Source organism: Rhodamnia argentea, chromosome 5, assembly GCF_020921035.1.
Source record: "Rhodamnia argentea isolate NSW1041297 chromosome 5, ASM2092103v1, whole genome shotgun sequence".
Classification (NCBI taxonomy): Eukaryota; Viridiplantae; Streptophyta; class Magnoliopsida; order Myrtales; family Myrtaceae; genus Rhodamnia; species Rhodamnia argentea.
This window is the reverse complement of record NC_063154.1, coordinates 15,860,419-15,875,401: the sequence shown is the minus strand read 5'-3', so window position 1 is coordinate 15,875,401 and position 14,983 is coordinate 15,860,419. Positions and strand designations below refer to the sequence as shown.

Here is a 14,983-nt window from a genome sequence, read left to right as displayed (position 1 = left end):
ACCTCAGCTGAAGAAGAAGACGACTTTCAAATGGCCCTATTCGCCAAAAGATTCAAAACCCTTATAAAGAAAGACGAAAACTTCAGAAGCCAGAAAAATCTAAGATCTTCAAAAGAAAAGAAATCCTTTAAAGGAAGGAAGAGAGCGAAGGTAAGAACATCGTGTTTTTTGAGTGCAGGAAACCAGGACATATCAAGCCGGAATGTCCACTCTTGAAGAAAAGAAGAGGAAGATTCGAAAAGAAGAAAAGGGCACTCAAAGTCGAAACATGGAGTAACTCTGAAAGTGAATCAAGTAGCGATGACGAAGCAAATCTCTGTCTCATGGCAGGATCGGAAAAAGAAGAAGATGATGAGGTAAACGATTCTGAATTCACGTATGATAAAATGTAAGAGTTTTTGAAAGAAATATTTCTAGAGCACAAAAAGGCTTCAAAAGGAATTTCAAAATTGAAAAAAGAAATTTCGAAATTCACTGAACAAAATCTTTCTAAAAACGATGAGCTCGAGAAACCGTAAAAAGATCCGGACAACTCTCAAAGTGAACGTGACTCTCTGTAGGAGGAAAGTAAATCTTTAAATGAAGACATTTAAAAAATTAGCACAAATTTTTCCTTTAACTCAAAAAATTTGCAGCACATTCTATCTACTCAAGTTTCACTTTACGACAAGTTTGGACTTAGATGTGAAAGGTGACATGAAGAGAAGAATCATTTTCTAAATATCAAAACGAGGTTGAAACAAGCATCGTCTTTTCAGTCTTACAAAGATCACTTTGCATGTCAATTCACTAGATCTATTGACAAGCAATTCAATTGCTCTATTTGCAATGAACCTGGTCATAACAAGAAAACATGGTCGAGCATATGAAGCCCAAAAATATCTATTGGAGATATGATACGAGACCAAAGACTATCACAAAAAGGACTCAAGTTTGTATGGGTATCCAAGAAAAGATGAAAATCTTCTTGATTACAAGTGATACTGAAGAAGAACAATTGGTAATAGCGAATGTTCACGCCACATGACAGGAGAAAGAAACATGTTCATTAACCTCAAATAGGTGGACGATGAAAACGTCACCTTCGGAAGAAAAGGGAAAGGAAAGATCATTAGCATAGGAAACGTCAAATTGGGGAATCTAGTCATGAACGATGTTTCACTAGTCCAAGGACTTGGAAACAAAATTCTTAGTATAAGCCAATTGTGCAACAAAGGATACAACATCAACTTCAAAAAAAAACATGTGCACTGGCACTAGCCAGGACTTGACCTAATCTTTCACGGGTAAAAGGCATGGTAACATATATCTGCTGAATTTTTAACTTGATGAAATGTAGTGCCTAATGTCTATCAAGGAAGAATGTGATCTATGGCATAAGAAACTAGGCCATATCAATGTGAAGCACATGTCCAAGATTGCATCAAAATATCCGGTGCGTGGCTTGCCAAAGATCAACTACGGTAAATGCGACTCTTGCCATGCATGCTCTTTGGGAAAATAAGTCAGATCATCTTTCAAATCTATCAATAATATTGTTACTAGTATGTTGACATCTAAATTTTGGCTAATCTATTTTTTGCATAAAAATTAGAACTAATTTTAGTTCTTAATAAAAATCATCTCACATATTTATTTTTAGCATACATTGCATTACCACATAATTGGACAAGTAGAACATTTGAGCTTAATTTAACAAGTGTTTGGAGTAGACATGGGGTGAAAAATGTACCAAGAAGATTTTGGCTTGAAAGGAATATTTTCTCGGGGACTGTATTGCAAATACCAAGAGAAGAGGAGATGATGAAGAGAAGATGGAGAAAGGAAGATGGTGAAGAGAAGATGAAAATGGAAGATGGGGAAATGAAGATGAAGAATAGAAGATGAAAATGGAAGATGGGGAAATGAAGATGGAGAATGGAAGATGAAGAATTTTGTCTATAAAAGTGAAAGAGTTCTTGAAGAGAATGGAGCTTTTGGAGAGAATTAGGAGAGTTCTTGAAAGGAATTTTTCATAGGGAAAAAAGAGAGTTCTTGAGAAAAACCAGAAGAGAAAATTCGAGAGTAAAAAAAGAGCTTTAGTCGAGCATCATCTTCGACAAATCCCGACACATACTCTGCCTCTCGCCATCCAACAACGCCGCTGCTTGCCATTTTCGATGACTAGCCACGTTCTTCCAACTTCGAAATCTTAAAACGAAACTATAACGTGTACGTGAGTAAGATTTTGGGTAATAGAAGGTAATCTTCTCCACCTCGGTCTACAAAGATGTAATCATTTGGTTTGAACATTTGTTTGTTTATTTTGGATATGCCACTTGTTCCTAAGTTTAGCATTATGTAATAAATTATACGTTAGTTTATTTTTGTAAATATTCATGATTGGCTGCATTTCCTTTTTTTAAATCATCCATGGTGTGTATCGCATAAAGTTAAATATTTTACATTCTCATAAGAAAAAAGAAAACCAAAAAAAATGCACCTTTGAATTTCAAGTAAAATCTATCAAAATTGCCAAATCAGACATTTTTCACGAAAATGGTACCGAAAGGGCGTTAGAGTAATCTAGCGTAACCAAATCCCCAGATTCAAAATCTCCGATTCGTAGAAATAAAATATTTTTCTCCCGCTATTTTATTTAGGTTTCTAATCGACCTACCGAAAATGATTAATGGCGACTCCAAATTCAAATTACATTGTTTGTTAATTATTCGAACCTCAAGTTGCGATTTGGTATGGACTTAGGAGAGTCCGAGTTAGGTTAGTTAATTAATTAACATGATAATCCATTAGCCTGGAATTTAACCGTTCATTTTTTAAGTCGCGACATAGTAGACCTCTGCAATCGTTACATATGGATTTGTTTGGTCTTATACGTACTACAAGTCTAGGAGGAAGTAAATATTGCCTGGTAATTGTTGATGATTTCTCACGTTTCTCTTGGGCTATTTTTCTAACTCATAAGCATGAAGCTTTTCATTACTTTGAGAAACTTACTAGAAAAGTGCAGAATGAAAAATGTTACAAGATCATAGCAATCAGAACCGATCACGGAGGAGAATTTCAAAACCAAAGCTTTGTAGATCTTTGTGACGAGAATTGAATTGAGAACAACTTCTCCATTCCCTATTCTCGTCAACAATGGAGTTGTAGAAAGAAGGAATCGATCTCTCTAAGAGATGGCCAAAACCATGATGATTGAAATTGGAGTTCCTACCTACTTTTGGTCCGAAGCTGATGCAATCACATTTTACATCATGAATAGAGCTCTTCTCGGAGTAGTGATGGAAAAGATGCCTTACAAGATCTTTAAAGGAAAGAAGCCTATCCTATCATACTTCTACGTCTTCGAGTGCAAATACTACATTCTCAAGAATGCTAACGACGATGTTGGAAAGTTTGATGCTAAATCAAGTGAAGGTATATTTCTTGGTTATTCTACAAATAACAAAGTTTATCGTGTGTTCAATAAAGATTCACATGTTGTTGAAGAAACCATCAAAGTCAAAATCAAAGATGAGCTGAAAGGCATTCAAAGAGATGAACAAGAGGTACATTTTCAAATATTTATTCCGGCAAATGATTAACAGCCACAGTAACAATCGGCTATCAATCCTTCAAGTTCAAGCCAATTGCCTAAAGACTGGAAGTTCAAGATTGATCATCCTAAAGATCGGGTTATTGGGGAGATTGGCGAAGGAATCAAGACGAGGTCATCAGTCAAAGAAATGATGAACTCCCTAGCCTTGATCTCTCAAATTGAGCCTAAAATAATTGATGAAGCTATCGTTGACGAAAACTGGATTGAAGCCATGCAAGATGAGCTGCAACAATTCATTATCAATGATATCTGGGATTTAGTCCATTGGCCCAAAGATCAGCCGACCATTGGCACCAAATGGTTGTTTCGCAACAAAATGGATGACACATGCAATGTGGTAAGAAACAAAGCCATGTTAGTAGCTAAAGGTTATTCACAAGAAGAATTCATGGATTATGATGAAACGTTTGCTCTTGTTGCTTGATTAGTAGCTATTCAACTCTTATTTGCTTATGCCTATCATTATGATTTTACCTTGTACCAAAGGAATGTTAAAAGTGTCTTTCTCAATGGCTAGGTCAAAGAAAGGGTGTTTGTTGAGCAACTATCAGGTTTTGAAGATCCTTTGCGATCGGACGATGTCTATCAATTAAAGAAGGCTCCTTATAGTCTCAAGCAAGCCTCTAGAGTTTGGTACAAAAGATCGAGTTTTTTCCTTCTTGAATACAATTTCGAAAAAGGTAAAGTTGATACTACATTATTTATCAAGAAGAAAGGTAAAAGCACCTTGATAGTTCAAATTTATTTGGATGACATAATCTTTGTCTATACTAATAAAAATCTTTGCAAAGAATTTGCCAAAACAATGACAAATGAGTTCGAAATGATCATGATGGGGGGATGAACTTCTTCCTTAGACTTCAAATAAAGCAAACAAGAGCTGACACTTTCACTTACCAAGAAAAGTATGCTAAAGATCTGGTGAAAAGATTTGGTTTGGAAGAATGCAAATTCATTGAAATACCTATGGCTGCATCTATCAAGCTGGACAATGATGAAAAAGGTGTATCCGTTGATTCTAAATTCTATAGAAGCATCATAGGATCACTGCTACACTTAACTGCTTCTCGATTGAATATTTTGTTCTCCGTATGTTTATGAGCACAATTCCGATGTAACCCAAAGGAATCACATATCATGGTTGTGAAAAGGATCATAAGGTACAGTGATTCTTCACCCAAAATAGGGTTGTGGTATCCAAGAGCTTCAACCTTTGATTTATTCGAATATTCAAATGCAGATCGTGCAAGTTGTAAAATCGATCGAAAGAGTACCTCGAACACATATCAAATGTCGGGAAACATGGTGATATTGTGATTTCAAAGAAGCAAAACTCAATTACTCTTTCAACCACTAAAGCTAAGTACATTGTGCTAGGGAGCTGCTGTGCTCAATTTCTTTGGATGAAACAACAAGTTAGTGACTTTGAGGGACAAAACTCAAATATTCATATCTGTTGTGACAATATAAGTGTTATAAACCTGACTAGGAATCCAATACTACATTCGAGAGCAAATCACATTAAAGTAAAGCATCATTTCATTCAAGACCATGTGAACAGCGGTAATGTGTGCAAACATTTTGTCAACTCAGAACATTAGCTGGCTGATATTTTCACAAAGCCTCTAGACAAGCAAGCATTTGAATTCATCAAAAGAGAATTGGAAATTTCTAATCCTCTTGAGTGACAAGTTCGAGAGACAAAAAATTTGCAGATATTGAAAAGGATCGGGTAACTAGATATTTGCAATGTTGAAAAGATCGGGTACTCCTAATTTCTTAGAAAAAGTTACCGTTACGGCTCCTCGATAAGCGTACGATACGACCGTTCTGACAATATATCGGTTGTACTAACTGTTGATGCGATTTTTCCATTGTTACAAATCTTTAATTGATTTTCTTTAATTATTTTTGAAATATTACCGCCATTTTTTTGAAAGATCATGTGTGCATGTGTGCCTATTTAAGCGGATCATGTTTACCACTCTACCTCAGTAACGACCCTAGGACCATTCCCCTTATTACCATGTTTATATATTGACATATATATTTTTTCCATTTTTTTTATTTTCTGCCAACCTTTATTTATAATGGTAGGCATATTGAAATAGTAGACATATTAACCACCATACATATACACACATAATCTTATATATGCATCAATATATCAACCACCGGACATATCGAACAGAGGAGCTCGTGGTAAATTCATCAATTCCCTGAAAAATAAAGGGGTAAGCGAGCAGCCGAGTAAATGAAATTACTAATCCTAAGGCAAGAATGTCAACTTTATACTCAACAAAGCTATCCTGTTGATCTATTGTAAATATGAGCATAAATCTTCAATGGTAAATCATCAAATGCATGGAGTCTACCACATAACTTTTGTTCAAGTGCCATAAACACATCCATTCATGCAATTCACATCAAACGACCATTTTTAGCTTGCCAATTTGTGCCTATCCAAGCCATAAAAATTTGCCAATTCGGGCCATAATTAGTAAGACGTATCCTGGGAATGCTCACTTGTGGGTTCAACGTTACTAAATGGAAAATGTCTCACAAAATCACCTTCATGGGAACGACTGTTCAATATACCCACAATACAAATCCTTGAGACTTTAAGGGAACGTTCGCCTATCCGGGCCATACGTCATCCCTCAGATGATTTGTACAAACACATTCTTGCATGCGCATGCTTCAAATTATTTTAATACAAGAAAATATCGTCGTGGCTTGATGCAAGGACACACTTATCGTACATGAAATGCACACAATTCATGTCAATCTAATGTAATACTCTGTTTAAGTAACAAACAGATGTTACCCCATTAGATCTAGTAATCCCATTCTATGATGAATAAAATAATATGGGAGGTGACGCAACGACGGCGACGGTAATAGGTGGCGATTCGGTGGGGTGGCCGAGAGAGGGATGGGGGAAAAGTGAGAGAAAGCACATAAGGGCAAAGAGAGAAGAATGATCAATGCATGTTGGAAATGAGGGAACCCTTCCTCTATTTATTGTAGTTTTCTAGCTTCTCTTACAAGTTATGTAATGGCCTAGGCCCACCATGCCTCCGCTGCGTCACTTGCAAGATATTGTCCGTTTTGGACACACAGTCCTCACGATTTTATTCCTCCTAGGGTCGCTCATACAACCCTCGAAAAACACATCTTGCAAGTCAAGAGGGCCCATTGCCATATAAACTAGCCCAAGACTCCCCTCTTAAGCAATGTGGGACAAGTGATGTCACATACTCCCTCCCCTTAGCGGCACAACGTCTCCGTTGTGCCCTCACCTGCACCCGCGAGCGCCCACCGTGGTCCACACATGCTGTCGGAAGTCGGCTCTGATACCAACCGTAATGGCTTGGGCTCACCACGCCTCCACTGCGTCACTTGCAAGATATTGTTTGTTTTGGACATACAGTCCTCACGGTTTTGTTCCTCCTAGGGCCGCCCATACAACCCACGAAAAATGCGTCTTGCAAGTCAAAAGGGCCCATTGCCATATAAACTAGCCCAAAACTCCCCTCCTAAGCGATGTGGGACAAGGGATGTCACATTGAGACTCCATAACCTAAAGTTATTCCTCCTTAAACTTCTCAATTTCTATTTTCACTCAAAATATAATTGCAATAACAGAATATCCAGATAATAATCAAATAAGCAAAAGCCCCAAATCATAATTCAGAAATATCCGATCCCAATTCTGATACAAATTGTTGTGATATTAATGCGGAATAACAGGATTTTGCAAATAAGTCAATGCGAAAATTCAAAAAAATAAATGAGGAACGATAAAGGATTAGAGATTTATGTGATTCGGTCCGAATGTTAGTACCTACATCTACAAGAAAAGTCAACAATAATAATCCATTATAATCGAATAATCAGAGTTACAATTGCCCTCAAACATTCATGCTTTCCAAACCTAGCTCATATCCAAGCCCAAAATATTTACAACAAAAAGAACTTAATTGGATTAAAAAAACCCACGCAACAAAATCTGCGTGCGTTCAAGAGTCCCTTTCTTCGTGCGGCCTGAAGTGCTCTCTGTTTAGCTTTTCGGACATCACTGTGTGGCACTTCTTTTTGGACTTCTCTGGCGGCTTCTATAGGTAGAGGTACAAAAGCAAACCCTTAGCTTTTATTTCTTTCTTTCACAATTACCCTTTTACCCATAAAATAAATATAAATAGAACTCTTTATTTTGTCTTTGTAGTGCAAAACCTTTCAAGATCATACTTGGAGTCATACCTGCATGCTAGGGCCCAGCACATTAATCACGCATTAAAGGGTCAACCACGTATGGATCACGCTTGTAAGTTGACAACCATATGTCTCGCCTGCCTAGAGTTTAAGAGACTTCTTTGAATTGATTAATTGGTTAACAATTGAATCACGTCTTTTTCTTTGGATGTAGTTCAGACACAGCTCATAGCAATCAACCTCATCTGCAGAGAAACGCATTCAATTCAATATCCATCATAGTCAGTTTTTTTCTTTTGCAAATGCAAGAACATAGGTACTTTTATCAAATAATAGGGTATTACAAGTGGAAATGTGCTTGGGGATTATTACCAAGTCTGTTCGATTTTACATTTTTAAATTTCGTCAATGTAGAGATGAATCTTTCCAATATAGTCATTCCGGCCAAATGCAGCCTCAAATTGTTGACGTAGCGTTCAATCATCGCTAACTGTCCCACGTGACATGTTGATGTGGAAATTTTGTTGCCAACGATTTTCTACGATAATTGGCTAGGACTAAATTAGAATTCCCCACCAAAATTTAGGGCTATATTGGAGAAATTGGAAAGTTTAAGACTGAATTAACATCCGTAAGTATACTTATGACCGAATTGATTCATGAAATTTTTATGTTGCTAGTTGGTTTCTATGTTCACCAGAATCGAATAGCCTTAGCCTATTTGGAGGCTCAATCCACCAATTCATACATGCAATTTATGTTTGCATTTGTTGGGGATATCGTACTCATCTTTAGTCTTGGCCACAAACTTCAACTACCTCCTATTAAACTAGAGACTTGTACAATATTAATCCTAGACGAGTCCTGGCTATAATAGAAAGTTAGGTCCATATTTGAATGATGGTCCTATTTCATAGATGTCACATTTATCTCATAATAAAGCTCAAACTCGAGACATTAATTTAACACTCATCCTCCTCAGCACCTAACTCAATGTGCTCACGAGAAAACTCTTAATCTGAGAACTCTTCCTCCTCATTAGATGAGTCAATTGTTGTAGAGATTTCCTCATCACTGGGTTCCTCCATCGACTTCTGAAGTAAGACTTTAGCATTGGCTTTCTTCTTGAAGGGCTATGAGGATTTCTCAGCCGAGAAAATAGTTGTACCTTTTCTCTTCTTAGATGAAAGATCATTATGAACAAGTTCACCTTTTCTGTTTTCCCACCTTTCTTCAGTGTGCCAGAAATGCATCTTATTGATCATCTTTACACCCACAGACATTTCTGGTAGAGACTTGGTGAACAGCTTTGAGGGAATAGTTATATGAAAGTGCTAAAACATTCTTGTTATCAAAGAACCGTAAGGCAATTGCCCTTGGTTCTTGTTCACTGTCCTGTACACGTGGAGAATGATTGTGTGTGGCAGTGAGAAAGAGATATTATTCACTATTTCCCATATAAGCTTTGCCTCATACCTAAAGACATCAGTCTTTGAGGTTGTTTTGGGTCTGAGACAGTTGATGATGATCTTATGGATGGCAATATGTTTCTGTGGAAGAAAATTATGGGAAACATGAGATTTAGAAGTACGGGTGAAGTCAGATATTCCTATGAGGATTCCCCAAGCATGATCCGGAGAAGCAGGAATAGGTGTCAAGTCATAGTTTTCAACACCCAGAATTTCGGCGAGATGATTCACATGAAAAGTATATTAAAAATAATGAAGTGAATAGTGTTTAGAGTGAAGAAAGAAAGATTGGAATAAAATATGCAGTCAGTGCTGGATAAACATGGGAAGAAGTGGTGCAAAAGCTTTTCAATCTCAATTTAGCAAAGAGATGCTAAATGGGAATACCAAAGTTATCGAAGAAGGCAAATTCAGTTGTCCTGACATGCATAACTCCTCTAGCCAACATTGAGTTGCGATATTCCAAATGTTGTCTGGATCTGAATACATTTCCTTGATAACTTCCCACAGCAGTAAAACCACCACGTTTTCTCTTAAACTCTTTGAAGAGTTTCTCGGAGCTCCTATGTTGACGTATAAATTTGTCTTTTTGATATTCCAACAATATTTGAAACTTTAACGAGAAAAAAAGCCCCTTTCATTTTTTTAAGTACCAAACGAACAGTTTAGTTGAAAATATCATACATGCATCAATGCCTCTCGTAGAGCTCCATGTCTGCTGAATATGCCTCAGACTTTTGCATATCAGGCTTGTTTGATTGGTGGATTCTTCTTTAGTTTCGCATTGGAGGATGGATAAAAGGGCTCACGAGAATGTCGCTTGGTCCTACACAGGTCAATTATTTCCCAAAAGCACGACCAAGACTTGGAGGCGGGCTGTTCTTTTTCACACTTGTATTTATCAATACATCCAATATAATTCAGAAAACACAGACATTCTCTTCACTGCCGGACCTTTACCCCTCTCATGTTTCTTCTTCTTCTGACTGGCTTGTGGCTGGCTGTACCTCAACTTTCATTCAAGGATCCAGGTTCTCTCTCCCTCTCTCTGCACGAGTGCATAGCGTCTATGCTACTTTTGTTGGTTTGCACAAGCATATTCCGCCAAATAATGCATATTTCAAGTAGATTTATCAACTTATGTGCTTGGTTTTGAACAATGTTTGAATCCTTTTGTGGAATTGAAGTGTTAACAAGTAGCCATTAACAGTTCCATATTTGTCTGTCGGATGAACAAGTAGCCATTAACAGTTGCTGCTGTGCATTAGTGCGGTGTTCGCGTTGGTGTTGCGCACCGGCTTTTATGGTGGCCCTAGAAAAGGCGGAGAGGGTCGGACAGGTTCAAATCTCGGGAGATGGGATCCTGGACCTGTGGAGTTCTCCATATTACCAAGTGAAAATATAAGAGGAATATATTGCTTGAAATTTTCGGCAGAAAGGATTAAATGTTTACCGGTTAAGGAAGCATAAGTCAGAGTCAATAGGTCCTATGAGACAAGCTGGTAAGTTCCTCCTTGACGAGTCCGTCGAAGTGGGGAGCGGCTTCCTCCCACGATTCTAACCTAGAGAAAGGAAAAAAAAATGAAACACAACAAACAACAATATTGAAAAGTGATTCAATATGTTCAAAAATAATGTTCTTCATCCTAACTTAGGAGAATTCTAGTTGACTTTCTATAGACATGTCTCTTTCTTCTTTTGCTGTGGGGTAGCGCTAAGCAAGAAATTGGTTATTTTGCTGCATTTGTTTGAAAGGGAAGTTGCATAAAAAGAAGGCTAAATAGAGATATTTACAAACACTAGCGTGAGGAAGACATGCTCATATGTTGCCAAATCGGATCTTAGATATCATAATCTCCAGCTAAGGAGGTGCATGGACCTTGGAGATCAAGGACATCTGGACCTTTGACGAGTTCACATGGTCCGTAGACGATACGGTTACTTACCAGCGAATGCTTACCTAACAGGGTATTGGGTTAGGAGTAGCGGCCTTGTAGACCTTATCTATATCTATTAAAGATGAAGCCGATGCCCTAGTTTATTACATGTCGGTTATGGGGAAAAGTACACTAGAAATATCATAACTTATGTATGACGTTAACTTGAGTGTCATAACTTTCAAAAAGTTCACTTAAGTGCCACAATTTTCAAAAATCGTTCACTTGAGTGCTAAAGTAATTTTTCCAGCATGCCACGTCAGCTTTCCGGCGTGCTACAATAACTTTTCCGGTGTGCCACATCGGCTTTCCGGTGTCCACGTCAACATGGCACTTAAGTGAACGATTTTTGAAAGTTATGGCACTTAAGTGAACGTTTTGAAAGTTATGGCACTCAAGTGAACTCCGTACAAAAGTTATGGTACTTCTAGTCTACTTTTCTCTCGGTTATGTAAAGAATAGCGATTGAAGCGTACTAAACAAGCATTCTATGTTGATGTCAATCAGCATTGGCATTTGAGATACATTGTTCAACGTTATCTCTGACGCCCTGGAAATTCCACATCTGTTTAATAGTAGAATTTAGTTTTGGAATGACTGTCAGTTCTAATTTGTTACTCGAAATTGGATTCCTAGGAATTAAGCGATGAAATTGGATATTTTCCGTAATTGACGATCGAATTAGTTTAGGTTTCGATCGTTTAGTCGTTGCGCCTTAGAATTAGAAATTCTTGCACCTGAGCCTCGTTCGGATCAAACCGACTTGAGATTAGACTAGAATACCCTCCATCGGATAGCCAATAGTCTGAATTCCCCTTAGTTGGCAAATGACCAAAATGCCCTTAGCCTAAATGTGAAATTACAAAATCGCCCCTAGGGTTTTCTTAGCCTCAAGACAAAGGAAATGATGAAAGTGGACCCCATTCTATCTCTAAGACCCCTATAGTAAAAAAACTAGCGCTTACATCACTGAGATTGTGCATTTATCTTTTGTATTTCGGTATAATTGTTCGTGAATGACTCAAATTTTCAGACTTCGGCAGCTGCAGTTGCTCTGTGCAATGAACAGAAGCTAGTGAAAGAACCAGAGGAGCCTGTGAATCTTTGGAAAAATGATAGCTCACGCCTCAGCGAGAATGCGTCGGATGAAAGAGGCTCTAGCACAAACAGTCTTCATCCTTTCATTAATCATTCCATCTGCCAATCCTGAATCCTTTGACAACATTTCTTTCGATTTCCCGGCTTTTCAATTGAAGGATCCGAGAATAACCTTTGAGGGCAATGCCACCGCACTGAACTCCATCATCCAACTCACTCTAAGTGCGCCATTGGAGGGAAACACAGGCTTAGTTGGCCGAGCAACATATTATCAACCCATGCACCTGTGGGATAGTTCAACAGGGAATGTGGCAAATTTTGCCAGCCAATTTACTTTCGCTATCAATTCTCATATGAGTGACTCCCATGCTGATGGATTGGTTTTCTTTCTCGCTCCCAATGGATCGCAGATCCCTGAACTCTCAGGTGGAAGCTTGCTAGGCCTCACAAGTTGGAACCCAAACTCTGCCAACTCTAGTACTCCATTTGTTGCGGTAGAGTTTGATACATTCTATGACCATTCCACAAATCTGTGGGATCCGCTATGTGATCATGTTGGTATCGACGTAAACAGCCTGGCTTCTGTCAATGAAACTTGCGTCTCATGGATGGATTACAGCATATTGCACGGTAAAAAACTCCATGCTCAGGTCACATATGATTCTAGAGCAATGAGCTTGAGTGTTCTTTTTGGAGATGATGGTGAAAATTCTACCAGCCTTTACTATCAGCCAGTCAACCTGACAGAGTACTTGCCGGAATGGGTGGTTTTCGGTTTCTCGGCAACAACGGGGCATTTGTTTGAGGCTCATAGTATTTTCTCATGGGAATTCAACTCTAGTCTACGAATCCTTGACAATGTAAATGGTACAACCAATTCGCCTCCCATCCACCGACGAAAAAAGAGTAAGTCCCGGGTGTGGGGGCCTATCTTAGGCTCAAGCTCGTTGGTGTTTCTTATCCTTGTTGCAGGATTTGGCTGGTATGGTTATAAGCTAAAAAGGAATAAAAATGATGAAAGTGGAGAAGAAGATGTTCCTGAGATTGATGAAGGATTTGAACAGTCAAACGGACCCAAGAAGTACCCCTACAAGGTCTTGGCTGTCGCGACTGACAACTTCGCCAATACCCGGTTGCTCGGGGAAGGGGGTTTTGGAGGAGTGTATGAAGGCCACCTCGCTGATGCAAATGCCCATGTTGCCATCAAGAAGATCATTCCAGATTCCAACCAAGGCGTAAAGGAGTACTACGCTGAAGTGAAGACGATTAGACATCTCAGGCATAAAAATTTAGTGGAGCTCGTCGGCTGGTGTCATGAGAGAAATAATCTCCTCCTCGTGTATGAGTTCATGTCTAACGGTAGCTTAGACTCTCATTTGTACAAAGACAAAGCGCCGCTCACATGGGACAAGAGGTACAATATCGCTCGAGGCATCGCCTTAGGGATGAAATACTTGCACGAGGATTTGAAACAATGTGTCGTGCACAGGGATATAAAGTCCAGCAATATCCTACTTGATGCACATTTCGAGGCTAAATTGGGCGATTTTGGATTGGCTCGGACCGTCGACCATGCCAAAGGGTCGCAAACAACCCTGCTGGCAGGGACCACGGGATATTTGGCCCCTGAATGTATCTATACAAGCAAGGCAAGCAAGGAATCTGATGTATATAGCTTCGGAGTCGTCCTCTTAGAAATAGCATGTGGAAGAAAAGCTATTGATCCGAGATCATCACAAGGCCAAGTCCAACTCGTGGAGTGGGTCTGGGAGCTCTATGGAATTGGGAAGCTATTCGATGCGGCAGATCCGAAGTTAGGAGAAAATTTCGATGCAAGACAGATGGAGCGATTGATGATTGTAGGCCTCTGCTGCGCTCATCCAGACCCTAAGGAACGGCCTCCCATAAACAAAGCAATAACCTTTCTGAATTTCGATGCTTCGCCACCCATTCTCCCTCCAAAGCTGCCCATCCCAACATATGTTGTGCCTCCATCTTCGATGCCCGAATCATCGAATGTTTCGTCCACCAGCTTCACAAGTAGTTAACCAACGAGCACTTACAGTACCGAACTGTCCGCATTTATTGGCTCTTCCAAGAAGTCTTCCTATTCATCTTCTTCTGCATTGCTTCTGAACACAGTGTAAGTTCACCGTTTATATGGTTTCTGTATTGCAATTATTCAGTTCTATGATTTGTAGCTATTACGTGTAAACAAGCAGAGCCTTCGTTTCTAGCTTATGTTCGCTCTCTATGGTGTTAGATATTGATGGTAGTATTTGACATTGATTTTGATGTGAAAATATGTGTATGAGTGCTTGTGGGACAACACAGCAGAGGGCGAAAAGGACTATTGAGAAAGGACCATAAGCTTATGGGTTGAAGTTTTTTATGGTTGGTCCCTGTTGTATACATGACCGGACAGTCTTGCCTATTCATCTTGCCTATTCATGCATACAATTTATCTCTGCATTTTTTGGAGATATCCTTTGGGCTTTTAACTTGGCCACAAACTTCAACTACCATCTATTGCACTGGGGAGTTGTAGATGTTAATCATAGAGGAACCTAAGCTTTTCTAGGAAAAATTGATAAAAGAAACTTCAACATGACGGAATTATGGGAAAGATACATCGTGTTGAGAATAGATCTTGAGTGTAACCA

General features: G+C 38.8%; 1 protein-coding gene across 1 annotated transcript; it reads left to right on the top strand.

Moving 5' to 3' along the window:
• Positions 1-10,136: 10,136 nt before the first annotated feature.
• Positions 10,137-14,756, top strand: LOC115746629 (L-type lectin-domain containing receptor kinase IX.1-like). Its single transcript, XM_030682462.2, has 2 exons — positions 10,137-10,316; positions 12,266-14,756. Exon 2 carries the CDS (start codon positions 12,335-12,337, stop codon positions 14,366-14,368), a length of 2,034 nt encoding a protein of 677 aa, XP_030538322.1. The 5' UTR covers positions 10,137-10,316; positions 12,266-12,334; the 3' UTR covers positions 14,369-14,756.
• The last annotated feature ends 227 nt before the right edge of the window (positions 14,757-14,983 follow it).

Coding starts and splice junctions, on each gene's coding strand:
- LOC115746629 (XM_030682462.2), top strand. CDS start 12,335: ATGATAGCTCACGCCTCAGCGAGAATGCGTCGGATGAAAGAGGCTCTA.